The sequence below is a fragment of the Mustela putorius genome, unplaced genomic scaffold (assembly GCF_011764305.1).
Source record: "Mustela putorius furo isolate JIRA1106 unplaced genomic scaffold, ASM1176430v1.1 tig00000738_pilon_pilon_pilon, whole genome shotgun sequence".
NCBI classification, from domain to species: domain Eukaryota; kingdom Metazoa; phylum Chordata; class Mammalia; order Carnivora; family Mustelidae; genus Mustela; species Mustela putorius.
In genome coordinates, this window is record NW_025421463.1 from 6,520,645 (window position 1) to 6,535,059 (window position 14,415).

Here is a 14,415-nt window from a genome sequence, read left to right on the forward strand (position 1 = left end):
AGAAAAGTTTTCAGGGGGACGCCTAGGTGGCTCAGTCAGTTAGGCGTCTGCCTTTGGCTTGGGTCATGATCCCAGAGTCCTGGAATCAGGTCCCTCTTCGGGCTCCCTGCTCGGCAGAGAGTCTGCTTCTCCTTCTGCCTGCCGCTCCCCCTGTTTGTGCTCTCTCTCTCTCTGACAAATAAAATGAATTTTTAAAAAAAGAAAAGGTTTCAAGGATGCCTGGGTGGCTCAGTCAGTTAAGCATCCAACTCTTGATTTCAGCGCAGGTCATGATCTTAGGGTAGTAAGACGGAGCCCTGTGTCAGGCTGTGCGCTCAGTGTGGAATCAGCTTGCGATGTTCTTCCTCTCCCTCGTCGCCTCCCCCGCTCTCTCTACATTAAGAAAATAAGAGGTTTCAGAAGTTCCCTGAAATAGATACTGGGTTAAAAAACAGTCGCTAACACACAGTGCCTATTTTCGAGAAGCTCACACTCTGGTAGAGAGAAGGCAAATGGATCAATCAATGAACACCCTCAACTCCGGAGGTGCTTTAGACAGAGGGGACCCCAGGAGCCACGCAGAAACACTTCTTTCTTTTTAAAGATTTTTTTTTTTTTTAATTGAGTAATCTCTACTCCCAGCATAGGGCCCAAACTCACAACCCTGAGATCGAGTGTCGCACGCTCTTCTGACTGAGCCAGCCGGGCGCCCTCAGAAACACTTTACAGAGGTGGTGTTCCTTGAACTGGGTCTAGAAAAGATAAGAAGGGGTTTGCCAGGCCGAAGGAGGAGGAGGAGGCAAGAGGCTAGCGTGAGCCTGTGGTGGACAGATCAGCAAAGGCGAAGGCTCAGAGGCAGGAATTAGCATGGCAGGGGATCAAGAAGGGGTGTGAAGGGGGTTCCAGGAGAGGTGAACACAGAGAAGATCTCCGAACAAGCCATGGAACACTTTATTTTCTAAGTTTTCGGGAGTTGTAGATTTTAAAAATATTGGGGTTTTAAAAGTCCTGATGGGGGCGCCTGGGTGGCTCAGTGGGTTAAGCCTCTGCCTTCGGCTCAGGTCATGATCTCAGGGTCCTGGGATCGAGCCCTGCATCGAGCTCTCCACTCAATCGAAAGCCTGCTTACCCCTCTCTCTGCCTGCCTCTCTGTCTACTTGTGATCTCTGTCAAATAAATAAAATCAATCTTAAAAAAAAAAAAATAAAAGTTAAAAAAAATGTCCTGATGGCACGGGGTGCAAGGGTGGCTCAGTGGGTATTTGTGGAGCATAACAAATAGCATGGAGGACAAGGGGAGATGGAGAGGAGAAGGGAGTTGAGGGAAATTGGAAGGGGAGGTCAACCATGAGAGACTATGGACTCTGAAAAACAATCTGAGGGTTTTGAAGGGGCGGGGGTGGGAGGTTGGGGGAACCAGGTGGTGGGTATTAGAGAGGGCACGGATTGCATGGAGCACTGGGTGTGGTGCAAAAACAATGAATACTGTTACGCTGAGAAGAAATAAAAAATTTAAAGCAACAACAGCAACAAAAAAAAAAACAACAAAAAAAACTCTGCCTTCTGCTCGGGTCATGATCCCAGAGTCCTAGGATGGAGCCTCGCATCGGGCAGGAAATCTCTGCTCAGCAGGGAGCCTGCTTCCTCCTCTCTCTCTGCCTGCCTCTCTGCCTACTTGCAATCTCTGTCAAATAAATAAATAAAATCTTTAAAAAAAAAAGAAAGAAAGAAAAAGTCCTGATGGCAGATGAAACAGTAGGCTCTACAAATAGAGTAGACTTTATTCTAAAAAGATCTGGGTTTTGAATCTTTGCTCTGCTCCTTCTGCAACCTCAGGTCAAGAACCTTTGTCCTCTGGGCCTGTTTCATTGGCCCTAAAAGATGTGGATGGCGGTTACGTGTGGAGAGCTCAGCTATAAAAAGAACCTGCCGTAGAACCCGACAGTTACTAATAGTCGTCGTATCATTGTTTCATAAAGCTTCCTAACCTTCCCTTATCCACGACATCTTTGAACATGCCTGTTTGAGACCACTGGTCTACCCCAGCCCAGAAGGACTCCCAGGCTTTCTGGGCCCTGGACCAACTGAGTTCTTAGCTCTTAGGACAGTCCCCTAAGCCACCCCTGGGCACTGAAATGGTGAAGCTCCAGAAAACACAAATTCTTAACTTGCAAAGAAGAGCCTCCAAGCTCCAAGATTCTCACATTTTGTAAAAAAGATTTTATTTATTTGAGAGGGAGAGAGCAAGAGAGCACAAACAGGGGGAGAGGCAGAGAGAGAAACAGACTTCCCGCTGAGCAGGGAGCCTGATGTGGGACTTGATCCCAGGACCCCGGGATCATGACCTGAGCCAAAGGCAGATGCTTAACTGAATGAGCCACCTAGGCGACCCTATGATTTCACATTAAGAGAGGGCACACGGGGCGCCTGGGTGGCTCAGTGGGTTAGGCCGCTGCCTTCGGCTCAGGTCATGATCTCGGGGTCCTGGGATCGAGTCCCGCATCGGGCTCTCTGCTCAGCGGAGAGCCTGCTTCCCTCTCTCTCTCTCTGCCTGCCTCTCCATCTACATGTGATTTCTCTCTGTCAAATAAATAAATAAAATCTTTAAAAAAAAAAAAAAAAAAAAAAAAAAAAAAAAAAAAAAAAAAAAAAAAAAAAGAGAGGGCACACACAGGATCCAAAAATGTCTCCCCAGACACTTGTTTCAGAAATCACTAAGGACTGGCCACCCCAGTATTTTCAGAGCCTAAGGAAGAGCAGACCCATTCCCCCTATTACAAATACTAGAAGGGGAATTGAATGAAGTTGTTTTGGCCCTGTGCTAGGCATGTTCCATTGTCCCATTCAAATCTAGGTAAATTTTCTTTTCCTATTTTTCAAAGGAGGCAGCTCAGGCTTGCATGAGTCGAGGCCCAGGTTCCTTATGGAACAGTTCCAACTGTACATTGGACCATTCTGTACTGGGAGGTTTGAGGCAGACCCAATTTGGAGAAAGCATCTAGCCATTATTTTATAGGATTACTGCTCTAGGGTGGAGGAAGAGGTAGGCAGACCATTTTCCTGAGCTCAGAGCCTTGAATCTCCCATGTGTTGGGGGCAGGACTGCCAGAAGTCATAGTACTCTTTGCAGAAACCCATCAAAATATCACCGCTTTAAATTCTGCCACCCAAATAAAGTACTATTGAATAGCATAAAATATAGAATTTCAGTATATCTGAAAACTTTGGTATCTTAAAGTAACATATAATATGTTAAGAAATTATAACTTTTTACAGGTTATTTTTTCTTTTTTTTTTTTAGTTTAATTTTTTTTCTTAATTTTAACTTTTACTTATTCATTCATTTTATCACTTTGAGCAAGGGCACCCAACGGAGTCATGCCAGCTAGATATTACTCTCTTCTAAGCATGGTCTGTGTATGCTTTAAATCCCACAACACTCCTATAAATTCTGGGGTGGTGTTGTCCTCATTTTATAACTGAGGCCAGAGAGGTTTAGTGATTACTGCCCAAGCTCTCACCTTTGGTAGACGGAAGAGCCAGGATTTCAAACCCGCAGCCAGACTCTAGGGCCTGCCCTACAGCCTATTTCTAAGAGAAGTGTTAAGAAGTAAGCTTAATATGAAGGCAAGTTTTATCAGTCTATTTTTTTCCCTTTGATTAGAGAAATAGCCACTGTGACTGGCATATAGCCGCATGGTTTTCAGCCCCACTGGTTTGGGCTGTGGAATCTCTCAGGTTAAGAGAGGCTTGTACATACTGTTGTTTCTGACCTTCTAATGTTTCAGAATGGAAGAAGAATGCCACTAATTCATTTCACTTTAATAAGTATTCATTGCTCTGTCCTCTTTCTTAAATATCCTTTAGCCACTTTTTCATCTGGCCAACTCCTACCCGACCGTTAAAACCCAGCATGGGGGCATCACTACCTCCAGGAAGTCTCCCCAAACTGCCCTAGTGACTTTCTACTTTGTGTTCTCTGCTTTTCTAAGTTTGCTTCCCTGAATATGACTGACTTTAGTGATGGACTTGTCTATCTTGCTCTTTGTGCTAGAAGTCTCCCAAGTTCAAGGACCTTGTCTAATTCAGCATTGAATCTTTTATACCTGTTCCTATGGCTTGCTCATAGTAAGGATTCAGTAAATTTTTGGTGAAGGCATTAGTGATTAGCTAATGTGTGTTTAGCATTCTGCTTCAGTTCATTGCTTATACAAAAATTGATCACATTTTAGAACTTTGCCTCTCTATACCCATGAAGTTGAATAAATCCTCTTAAATCCTCTTAAATTTCTTTTGCTTATATTTGAATTAAAATAATTCATATTCATCCTTTAAAAATTAAATAGAGAGGCAACTCTGGGGTCAGATCACCTGGGTGTCAATCCCAGCTCCTTGACCTATGACTGACTAACTCTGTGACCTTGAGCCTTACTTAATTAACTTCGCTGTGTCTCAAATTTCTTCGTTTGTAAAATGGGAATGATAATGGTATATATAGCGTAAGAATTTAATTGGTTAACATTTGTAAAGCATTGTGAACAGTGCCTGATTTAAGTAATATATAAGATGCCCATTAAATTAACTGACTGATGGGCACCTGGGTGGCTCAGTTGGTTGGCCATCTGTCTCTTGATTTCAGCTCAGGTCATGATCTCAGGGTCCTGGGATGGAGCCCCTCATTGGGCTCTCTGCTCAGCAGGGAGCCTGCTTCCTCCTCCTCTCTCTGCCTACTTGTGATCACTCTCTCTCTGTCAAATAAATAAATAAAATATTTAAAAATAAATAAAATTTAAAAATTAACTGATTAACTATGAAAAGCATAATGTAAGTACTTATTAAATTAATCAGTTAATAGTTGGACAAAGCTCATTACAAAAGATTGCACTCCTCTGGACCTGCTTTCCATTCCCCGGCAACACATTTTCCACTTTCTTCACTGATTGTTTTGGTGTTTGTTTTCCTGTTCCGGTTGAAATACCATGGTGCTCTGGCTCCTTGATTTTTCACTGTTAGGCACTGTGCATTGAGTTCTCAGCAGGGAAGGGAAGGACTGGGCTCTCTCTCATATGCACATACCTCCTATCTCATCCTCTCGGTGTGTTTCTGTGGTGGTTTGGTGTGGATCGCTAATCAGCGTTGTTATACCATCAACACAATTGCCATGAGCCGTGGAGAGTGATGCAGTGATTTTTGTTTTCCTGTAGAACCTTCTGCTATCCCTGGACCTAAGTCTCTCTCTCTCTTTTTAATCTGCCTGTTTTCTTCCCTTTTTCTTTTGTCATGTTCGTATCACGATTTATCTCCAAATTTTCCCTGGGTTATACAAATCTGCCCCACCCTACATTCAGACACATTACATAGTCCGTCCATTTCACCTTCATTTCCCAGTCTTCTGACTAGTTTCACTCTGGGTGGTTGATTTTAGGCTGTTTATGTAACCCTGCGGACTCACTTCCATTCTCTTCTTCACATAGGCCTTTTAATCTTTTTCTCTTTATATTTTTATGATTTATCTACAGGGAGGAAACCAAGAAGTGAAAACCAATGCAGAAAAGTGAATCCAGCTTCCTTAACCCCTCACCTTCTAGCTCTCCTGGATGAACCCTTGTCCAAGAATGGGGACAACTATTGACTGAAGCCTGCCCACATTGTTGGGTCTCATCGAAAGCAGAAGCAACACAACAGTAATACCACAACACATGTAGTTGCTTCCAGTCCATGGGACAAAGAATATTAAAGTTCACTTCTACCCCTGGACAAAGTCAGGATTTAAGTTGAAGTTAAGTCACCTCATTCCCTCATGCATTCACTTACTAATTCTTTCACTCACTTACTAGTGGTAATACTATGGAAGATTTAATATTACTATATAACACAGTAATAGTAGTCATAGGAGACAGTTACTGAGTACTTATGATATGCTGAGTACTCTGGTAAGTCTGGCTTAGACATGATCTAGGTTAACCCTCCTAGTGGCTCCCCACAAGGTGAGTATTGTCACCTCCATCTCTCCTGGGAAGACACCGGGATTTGGAGGGGTTGCGCAAGCCCTCTAGATGTCTATTTTCTACCATGCCTGCAGCGGTCCCAGAGAGTACAGAGATGAATAAAGACACAGTACTTGGCCTTAAGGTGCACCATGGCCTGGAAGAGAGGGGGAAGGATATAGAAGCCAATAAATACATTAAGCTTTGCCAGAAATCTGTGTGGAATCCAAGAAAATCCAAATGGAAAGCGACTTCCCAAAGATTCAGAGGTGCAGGGGTGAGTATGTGGAAGGAGCTGGGCTGACGGGTGTGGCTTTTATCACTTGGTCCTGGTCTGTGTTATAGCAGTCTGCCTGCTATAGTTGGAAGAAAAGAAGCAGATGGCTATTTGCCTGAACCAAGAAGAAAATAAGTACCTTCTTGGGATCTCCAGTGTCGCCCACAGATAACATATAATCATTTGAATAGTCCTGGTAAAGGGATGGGAGAAGGGTGATAAGGAAAGAGTTCAAGCGTTGGCCCCCCAAAATTCAGGGCTTAGAGTCCCTACCCTGCCTCATGATAGATGTATGACGTTAGGCCTAGTAGCTGTGAAACTTGACCTTTTCTGAACTTGTTTTCTTGACTGCAGAAAGGGAATGCCTGCCTCACAGTAGTGTTGTGATCATTAAATGAGATAATTTATGCAACGTTCTCGGCACAGGGGTATTTCACTTGGCCATTGCTACCCGCTATTGTTGTCATTGCTGTTAATTTACACTTCTCCCGAAACCAGGACGTACGGAGCCCTTGCCATGTGCAAGGCGCCACATAAGATAACCAGAGGTTTCTCACGCCTTCCCTTCCCACTCAAATTGCAGTTAGCCCTTTATTTACAGTTTCTCTAAGGAGCCATACTCTCTCCTATTGCTGAGTCTTTCCCTCCTCACTATGAAGTCCCAATAACACTCATTCCTACTCCACCTTCTGGACCCCACATAGGCATCCTCTCCTTCAGGAAGCCTTCCCTGATACACCGCCAACAAAGTTGGCACAGGGACGCCTCCTGTGCACTCCCACAGCCTTTCATGCCCCTCCATCATGGTAGCAGTTACCATAATGGGTGTAATCGCCTGTCAACCTGTCTGTTTCTACTAGCCCCCACCCAGAAGCTGTCCTGGTTTTCTGGACCCAGATTGTCTTATGGGACAATCCTTTGCACAGCTTGGGGCCAAGATTTCTGCACAGACCCCTTCCAGAAATTACTGAGGACTCCTAATCATTGGCCTCTCAGCAAATTCCAGATCAAAAGACCTGTCTCTGTTCTTTGTAAATATTAGAAGGGAAAATCATGGTGAAGGATACTTTGCCCTTTATAAGGGGAAGGGGGTAGATAGAGTGTTGCAGGGAACTAACATTTAAAAAGCATTTACTGTAAAACAAATGAGTAATTGTGTAATACTCCAATTCTGTCATTCCCAGTGTTGCTGAGAACCAGCACCCTCAGCACATTAAAGTAGAAGAGATGAAGGTAAAATCCTACTGTCCTGATTTTGAACTGATGATGAACTAAGGATGTATTTAATGTTTAAAAACAGTTGCCTGAGTAACCGAGAGGAGGGATGTCTAGAAAGGGGAGGGGAGGAGAGAATGGAAGGGTTTATAAAGAAGCCTGAAGAAGCTTTTGGGGTGATGGATATGTTCACTTCATTGTGGTGAAAGGTTCTCAGGAGTAGATACATTTTAAATAAATGCACTCTCTTGTATGTCACTTATACCTCAACCTATTTAAAACAGAACAAAAAACCTATTTCCTAACTCTATCCATTGAACTGACCTAGAAATAAAGACCGCAGTAGCAATGCCCCAGACCATGGACTTGAAACACTATTTGCACTAAAAGGATTCAGGGATCCTTGAAGAAATGGCTGGTTCCCCGTCTAGGGCAGGGAAATCATGAGATGAACACACAACCTCTTGCTACACTAGACAACAGAAAAGCTACTAAAGATAAGAGTCCTGTCCAAGAAAGTCATGAGCCAACTTGGGATCTCATTGGCTAAAGATGGGATAATTTAGGGGTGCCTGCTGGCTCAGTCGGTAGAGTATGCAACTCTTGATCTCAGGGTCATGAGTTCAAGCCCCACATTGGGTGTGGTGCTTACTGAAAAAAAAAAAAAAAAAAAAAAGGTTGGGACAATTTAAGCATTGTAATTGAAGTACATCAAAAACATTTTCAGGGGCACCTGGGTGGCTCAGCGGGTTAAGCATCTGCCTTTGGCTCAGGTCATGATCTCAGGGTCCTGGGATCAAGCCCTGTGTTGGGCTCTTTGCTCGGTAGGGAGCCTGCTTCCCTTTCTCTCTCTGCCTGCCTCTCTGCCTACTTGTGATTGCTCTCTGTCAAATAAATAAAATCTTTAATTTTAAAAAAATCCACAAAAACATTTTCACTTAGATATTCATACTATTGCTTTAAAAAGATTAAATGGTCGCCATTGAAAGATACTAGGGAACCAATTCATTATTCTAAAATCTGGCAAAAGTCAGCATTTACCATGCCATTTCCATACAAACCTTATTACCAGCTAACCAAACAGTAGATGAGGGGAAGTTTCTCTTTTAGAAGTATTCCACTTAATAAATTAAAAAGGAACAGAATTAACTAATCTGTACGCCCAATGTGGGGCTCGAACTCACAAGCCCAAGATCAAGTCACTCGCTCCACTGACTGAGCCAGCAAGGCGCCCCTGAACTAAACACTTTTAAGCATATTTCCACATTATTTCCACATTATTGTCTTCTCACTATATTATTGTCTTCTCTGTGAGTGAGGTGCAGTTTTCCCCATTTTCAAAAGGTCTTTTTTTTTTTTTTAAGATAGATTTATTTGACAGAGAGCGATCACAAGTAGGCAGAGAGGCAGACAGAGAGAGGGAGAAGGAAGCAGGCTCCCTGCTGAGCAGAGAGCCCAACTCTAATGGGGGCTCCATCCCAGGTCCCTGGGATCATGACCGGAGCCGAAGGCAGAGGCTTTAACCCACTGAGCCACCCAGGCACCCCCCTGTCCTTCACTTTTGAGAGCTATTTTCCCCCTAGCACTTTTCCACCCCAGCAGAACCACTTGCATTTCCCTAAATAAGCCTCTGTGTTGCCTCTGCCTTTCCCACCCTGCCCAGCTGGCAAATCCTCCCTTGTCCTCGCAGCCCCAAATTAAGGGTCACCTCCTCTGGGAAGATCATGCGGTGAGACACCTACCTGTTACCCAAATGCACGTATAATCCCTCTTAACCTTGCCCTGTGTGTGATTATGTTTCAGTGTCTATCTCCCTTACTAGACTCATGGCTCTCGAAGGGCAGAGACCTGTCTTCATCTTCTTATCCAGCAGAAAGCTGGAATCAAGCTGTGCTTATTAATTTTTAAAGATTTTATTTTATTGAGAGAGAGAGAGAGCACAAGCAGGGGGAGAAAGAGAAACGGTGCTTGATCCCAGGACCCTGGGATCATGACCCAAGCCAAAGGCAAGACACTTAACTGACTGAACCACCCAGGCACACCATCAAGCTGTGTTTAGTAAATATTGGTTAAATAACTTGTCAGGGACATGCCTCTCTGGGCAGCTATGTGCTGAAGTTGCAAGTTTTTCAAATTTGGAAATATAAATAAATGAGAAAGCCCCCAAATGACTGGTGTGTGTGTGTGTGTGTGTGTGTGTGTGTGTGTGTGTGTGTGTGTTTCAGTGTAATTGCCTATATACATACCAATCTATAGCCCCCATTAGGGTTTGTATCTTGTTGGTTGTTGAATCTCGGGTACATAACCCTTAGCACAGTGTCTGACAGATAGTAGGGATTCAATAAACATCTTTTGAACGGATTAAATTTGTTGAAGGGGAGATACCCAGTGAAATTCTTTTGTGTGTGATGATCTTTCATTCTTAAGTTCTCTACCAAAGCATTTCTCATATTTGAGCTCTTGAAACTTCAAGAACATATAGTCACAGGCACCAGTCTGAGGAAACCCGACTGCAGACTGTGGGATCATATGACTTTATTTGATTATAAGGCGGTTGTCCACAGAGGGGCAGTAAAGTGTAATGGTTTAAAATTCAGGTACTCCCACTGCCTAGTTGTTTTCAGAATACCATAAAAATGAAACAAATTTTTAAAATTTTGTAGAGGATTTGTAGACTCACTGAAGGATTTGAGAAATTGGGAAAGCTGTTTCACACAATTACTAATTAGTTACTGATTGCTACAAAAGCTCTGGCTCCCCATACTCTATATCTAAAATAGGAAAGTAGCATTTTACAATGCAGAGTTGTTTTTTTTTTTAAAGTAGTCATTTTTATAAGTATTTTATGGCTTCTGAATTTTGTGTCATATTTTAAAAGATTTTTCTTATTCTGGGATAATTAAAAAATTGTCTCATTTTCTTCTAGCACTTTTGTTATTACATTCAGATTTAATCTATTGATCCATCTGGAATTTATCTTGGTATAAGGTGTGAAGTAGGGTTCCAATTTTATTTTTCTTCCAGATGGCTACCTAGTTGTTCCAACACCATTCCCTGAATTCATCATTTCCCCACTGATCTGAAATATCACCATTGTCATATTCAGAATTTTTATATGATATGAAAGTCTAGTCTTTTTTTTTTTAATTTTTTTGGCCTGATTTGAGTGGATAAGTCTTCAAGTATACTTTTTAACTACCCACAGCTTTTGGGTTAAAAATTTTTTTAAGTTGCCTATAACCATCATTACCATATCCAAACGCGATTTTTATCCTCATTTTATGAATTTGTCGTTCCCAAGCTCATTTCTGTTTAAGTGTAGTGCACACAACCTTCAAATATTATGAACATTTCTCTCTCCCAGCTGTCACTACACCAAACTACATATGTTAGATTTCCCTAAATCGTCTTGCTGTGCTCTTTGCAGCTCTTCCATACACTTGGGTGTCCTCACCTAACGAGCTGCTCGAAAGTTCTACAGTCATTAGGTGAGGTGTCAAGGGGAAGGCCTGTCACCTCTATCCAGTTCGTCCATCCCCAGACCGGGCACTGATTTCCATTTAACACGAAGGACAGGCTCTGTTTCTGGAAAGTAAGATCTTGAAGGAGCTACAGTAGTTATTTGTTGGCTTTTTAAACAATCCACTCTGAGGGGGGGAAAAAATGTCCTACAAAATGCCAACTGCTATTGTGGGAATTTTTTTTTTCTATTTATTCCAACAAAATGATTCAGACACTGAAGAAAAAGGGTCGTCCTGTACTAGGTCTTGAACTCCGAGAACTGTTTGCACAGACACCCATGCTAGCCTCCACCTCAACAGATGCTCTTTCAAATGTTTCATGACTCTCTCGTCAACAGTCCGTCTCCATTTAAGGGGAGCAGGATGACGCCGCCAGAGACGGCTGTGCTGGCAAGAAGGCGGGCCCCAAATTTCTATTTAAAAGCTGGACCAAAATATGCTTGGCTTCTGTTGTCTATTTAAAATTTCAAGTTCAGACGCAGAAAAATTACTCTCCATCCTGAATGGGCCCTGGGTGCCTCACTGCCAGAGAGCGAGCGGCTGCTGGTACGGGAGCCACAGAGAAGGGATGGAAATCAGCAATGCTGGGGTCTCAGTGAGGATCCCATATTCCACCTCCTGACCTGAGGGTCCCCAACAAGACAAGCATTTTGCACGGCACCCGCCGCCACGTCAGCCACCTCCGCTGAGGGCCCGCTCCCCGCCTTGGTTGTCCACCTCACGACCCTTTCCCAGCGGCCTCTCTCCATTTCGAACAACCCCCACCTCAGGGCCTTCTTTCTCACAGCAGCCTGTCTTCACCTCAGCGCCCTCCTCAGTGCCCCCTAATTTCCACACGTCGTCTCAGGGTCCCCACCCTGGAGTCTTCTCCACACTTCAGCATCTCCCTCAGCTCAATGGAGACCCCCAGCCTCTGCTCGTATCAGGGTCCCCCTCCTCAAAACATTTCCTCTGCCTTAGAATCCCTCCCTCTCCCCATCGAGCGTTCCCGCGAGGTTCATGTGGAAGCGGCTCCTAGCTGCTGCTCCCCCATACCTACCCCACCGGTGCCTCGCCCCGCCTCCCTGCAAGCCCCGCCCCCGCCCCGCCCCGCCCCGCCCCATATAGGCCCGCACTCTTGTTCCACGCCCCGTCTCTGTCTCAGCCCCACCATATCCCGCCCCCACTGTGGACACGCCCCTGTGTCATCGCCCGGCCCCGCCCACGCTGGACCGGCGCCCAGACTCGTCCGTTGGCGCCAAACCTGCTGGTCAGTGACGCGAGGGCTGCCAGTCCCAGCGTTCTGGTTCGGGGTCAGAATCCCTGAGGACGGGAAAGCCCGGGTGGGGGGCGGAAGGAAGTGACCTTGAAAACTTCGCGGGACTGTAGGTACGAGCGGGGTCTGTGGCAAAAAGCGCGAGCGTGTGGAGAATGTGAGGGGAAAGCCAAGGCTTGCTTCCTTGGGTGGGGCTTGGTGGTCGTCGCTGGGCCCTGGGCTCGTGACTTTTCTGCGTTCTGTCCGCACCCCCGGGAGGAAATCTCAGTGACCCCCGAAGGATTTCCAGCAGCATTATTTTAAAGCAAGTCGGACCTAAGTCTTCACTCAGCCTCCTCGGCCTCGTTTGGGGGGAACCGGGTGTCGGGAAGATGCCCATGGCGGCTCCCCAGCTGCGACGCCTGAAACCGAGGTGGCAGGGAGCCTGCTTTTAGGATCCAGCTCTAACCCCCATCCATGGCCACTTGAGAAAGAACTCTCTTTCGTTTTATCATGGCGAGAAGAAATGAAAGATTTTTTTCTTCCATGAGGGCAGTGTGGAATTTAGGGTCGTCCTGTATGTGTTTACCTGTCTGAGGGACAGTATTCCCGAAGATCCCATTCACGTCGTCTTCTCTTTGCCTCAGATTTTGTGCTGCTCAGCGGAATTAGCTGGCGGCAATCATACGTCTACCGTAGTAGTTGGTGTTCCTTTCCCTGGGCCCCAACCGTGACTTTGGTAGGAAGCGAGAAAACACAATAAACCAAGAAAACTGATTGCTTGGACCACGTTGTATTCTATGGTCATGCCTTATAGATTCCCGAGATCTTAAAACAACTACTACAATGTTTAAGACTCCATTTATCTGCTTATTGGCCCTCATGTTATCATAATATTGGGTATCTACCATAATTTTAAATCTTAAAAAAAATTTGAGACCAGTAAATATTACAAAACAAAATAGAGCTAATGTCTGAAGAAACAAAGAAATATGTTGCAAGAGAGCCCATTCATAATTAGGAGGGCAGGAAGGCACTCATCGTATATGAGAAAGTTAAAATCTGTTGATTGAGGCTAGACTAAGTTCTAGGAGCCAGGAGAGATACAGGAAGAATGACATGAGGTCAAAATTCGTGTTGTTAACAAAATTGGTATTGTTAACATAAACGTGAAAGGTTAAACAGCAACATGGAATACTAAATAGTATTCCAAGACAACAAAAAAGATATTAGCAGTCATGATATCTGTGCTTTAGGAAATCAAAAGATGAGAAAAGTAACCAATTTTCAGGAAAAGGAGTAGAAACTAAGTTCCCCACCCTCACATACGTACACCCACAAAAGAAACAATGTCACATGCCCTGCAAAAAGCAGATAGGCCAGCCCATTCATTCTAAATGAAATGTTTCTCTAATTCCTCTTCTGGTCCTTGGTGACTTTGAAATGAAATCAGGGAGGTCTCTGAGCAAAGGATTTTTATCTATGACTATTTCCTAAATAATATTTATTTTCTCAGAACTGATTATTTTTCTGCTGCTCACCTTTCACAATGAAGGAGGATCAAGTCGTGCTGGAAGAACCAGGATTCCAAGATGAAGAGGTATGGCTAGAATGCTGAAACATGGGTAGACGTTCAGTCATTCCACAAAAATGCTGCTCTGTTGGCTATTATTTTTAGAAACTGAGAGTGGAAAGAAAACATAGTTCTAGGGAGAGGCAATATTACAAATATGTAACGACTTGTTTGGCAAGGGGGTCTAAGATTAGCTACTTCGCAACTAGCATGAAAGTATTTTAATAACCGAACTGGTATGGCCATAATGGTATCAATCCATGCTGGTACTGAAGGAGTTCAAGGTCTGGTGGGGCAGAAAGTTGAGAAAACATAGTTTTAAAAGGGTTAACTGTTGGGGCAGCTGGGTGGCTCAGTGGTTTAAAGGCTCTGCCTTCTGCTCAGGTCATGATCCCAGGGTCCTGGGATGGAGCCCCACATCGGGCTCCCTGCTCAGCGGGGAGCCTGCTTCTCCCTCTCTGCCTGCCTCTCTGCCTACTTGTGATCTCTGTCTATCAAATAAATATATATATTTTTTTAAAAAGTAAAGAGGTTAAATGTTCCACTCCTTTGGGTTAAGGTCTTAAAAATCTGGACAGGACACAACTAAAATACTGGGCTTCCCAGCCCTTTCAGTGTTGGTGCATCTTC

At 44.2% G+C, this 14,415-nt stretch overlaps 2 protein-coding genes across 15 annotated transcripts in view; both read left to right on the forward strand.

The window, feature by feature from the left end:
• The window catches only part of FAM227A (family with sequence similarity 227 member A), an 83,596-nt gene extending 73,739 nt beyond the window's left edge, over positions 1–9,857 (forward strand). For 9 of the 11 annotated variants that reach the window (XM_045083852.1, XM_045083858.1, XM_045083856.1 and 6 more), the window contains 2 exons: positions 5,498–6,242; positions 7,427–9,857. In XM_045083852.1, coding sequence (XP_044939787.1) covers positions 5,498–5,516 — 19 coding nt within the window. In that variant the 3' untranslated portion in view covers positions 5,517–6,242; positions 7,427–9,857. Of the gene's footprint in view, positions 1–5,497 lie in introns of all 11 variants that reach the window. The other 2 variants (XM_045083851.1, XM_045083850.1) reach the window with 2 other exon arrangements.
• DMC1 (DNA meiotic recombinase 1) overlaps positions 7,394–14,415 on the forward strand; it is a 53,518-nt gene continuing 46,496 nt past the window's right edge. Inside the window, exons 1-2 of one of the 4 annotated variants that reach the window (XM_045083861.1) lie at positions 7,394–7,475; positions 13,729–13,812. In XM_045083861.1, the coding sequence (XP_044939796.1) occupies positions 13,762–13,812 (51 nt within the window). In that variant the 5' untranslated portion in view covers positions 7,394–7,475; positions 13,729–13,761. Of the gene's footprint in view, positions 7,476–12,089; positions 12,347–13,728; positions 13,813–14,415 lie in introns of those variants that run through there. The other 3 variants (XM_045083860.1, XR_001177974.2, XM_004743240.3) reach the window with 3 other exon arrangements.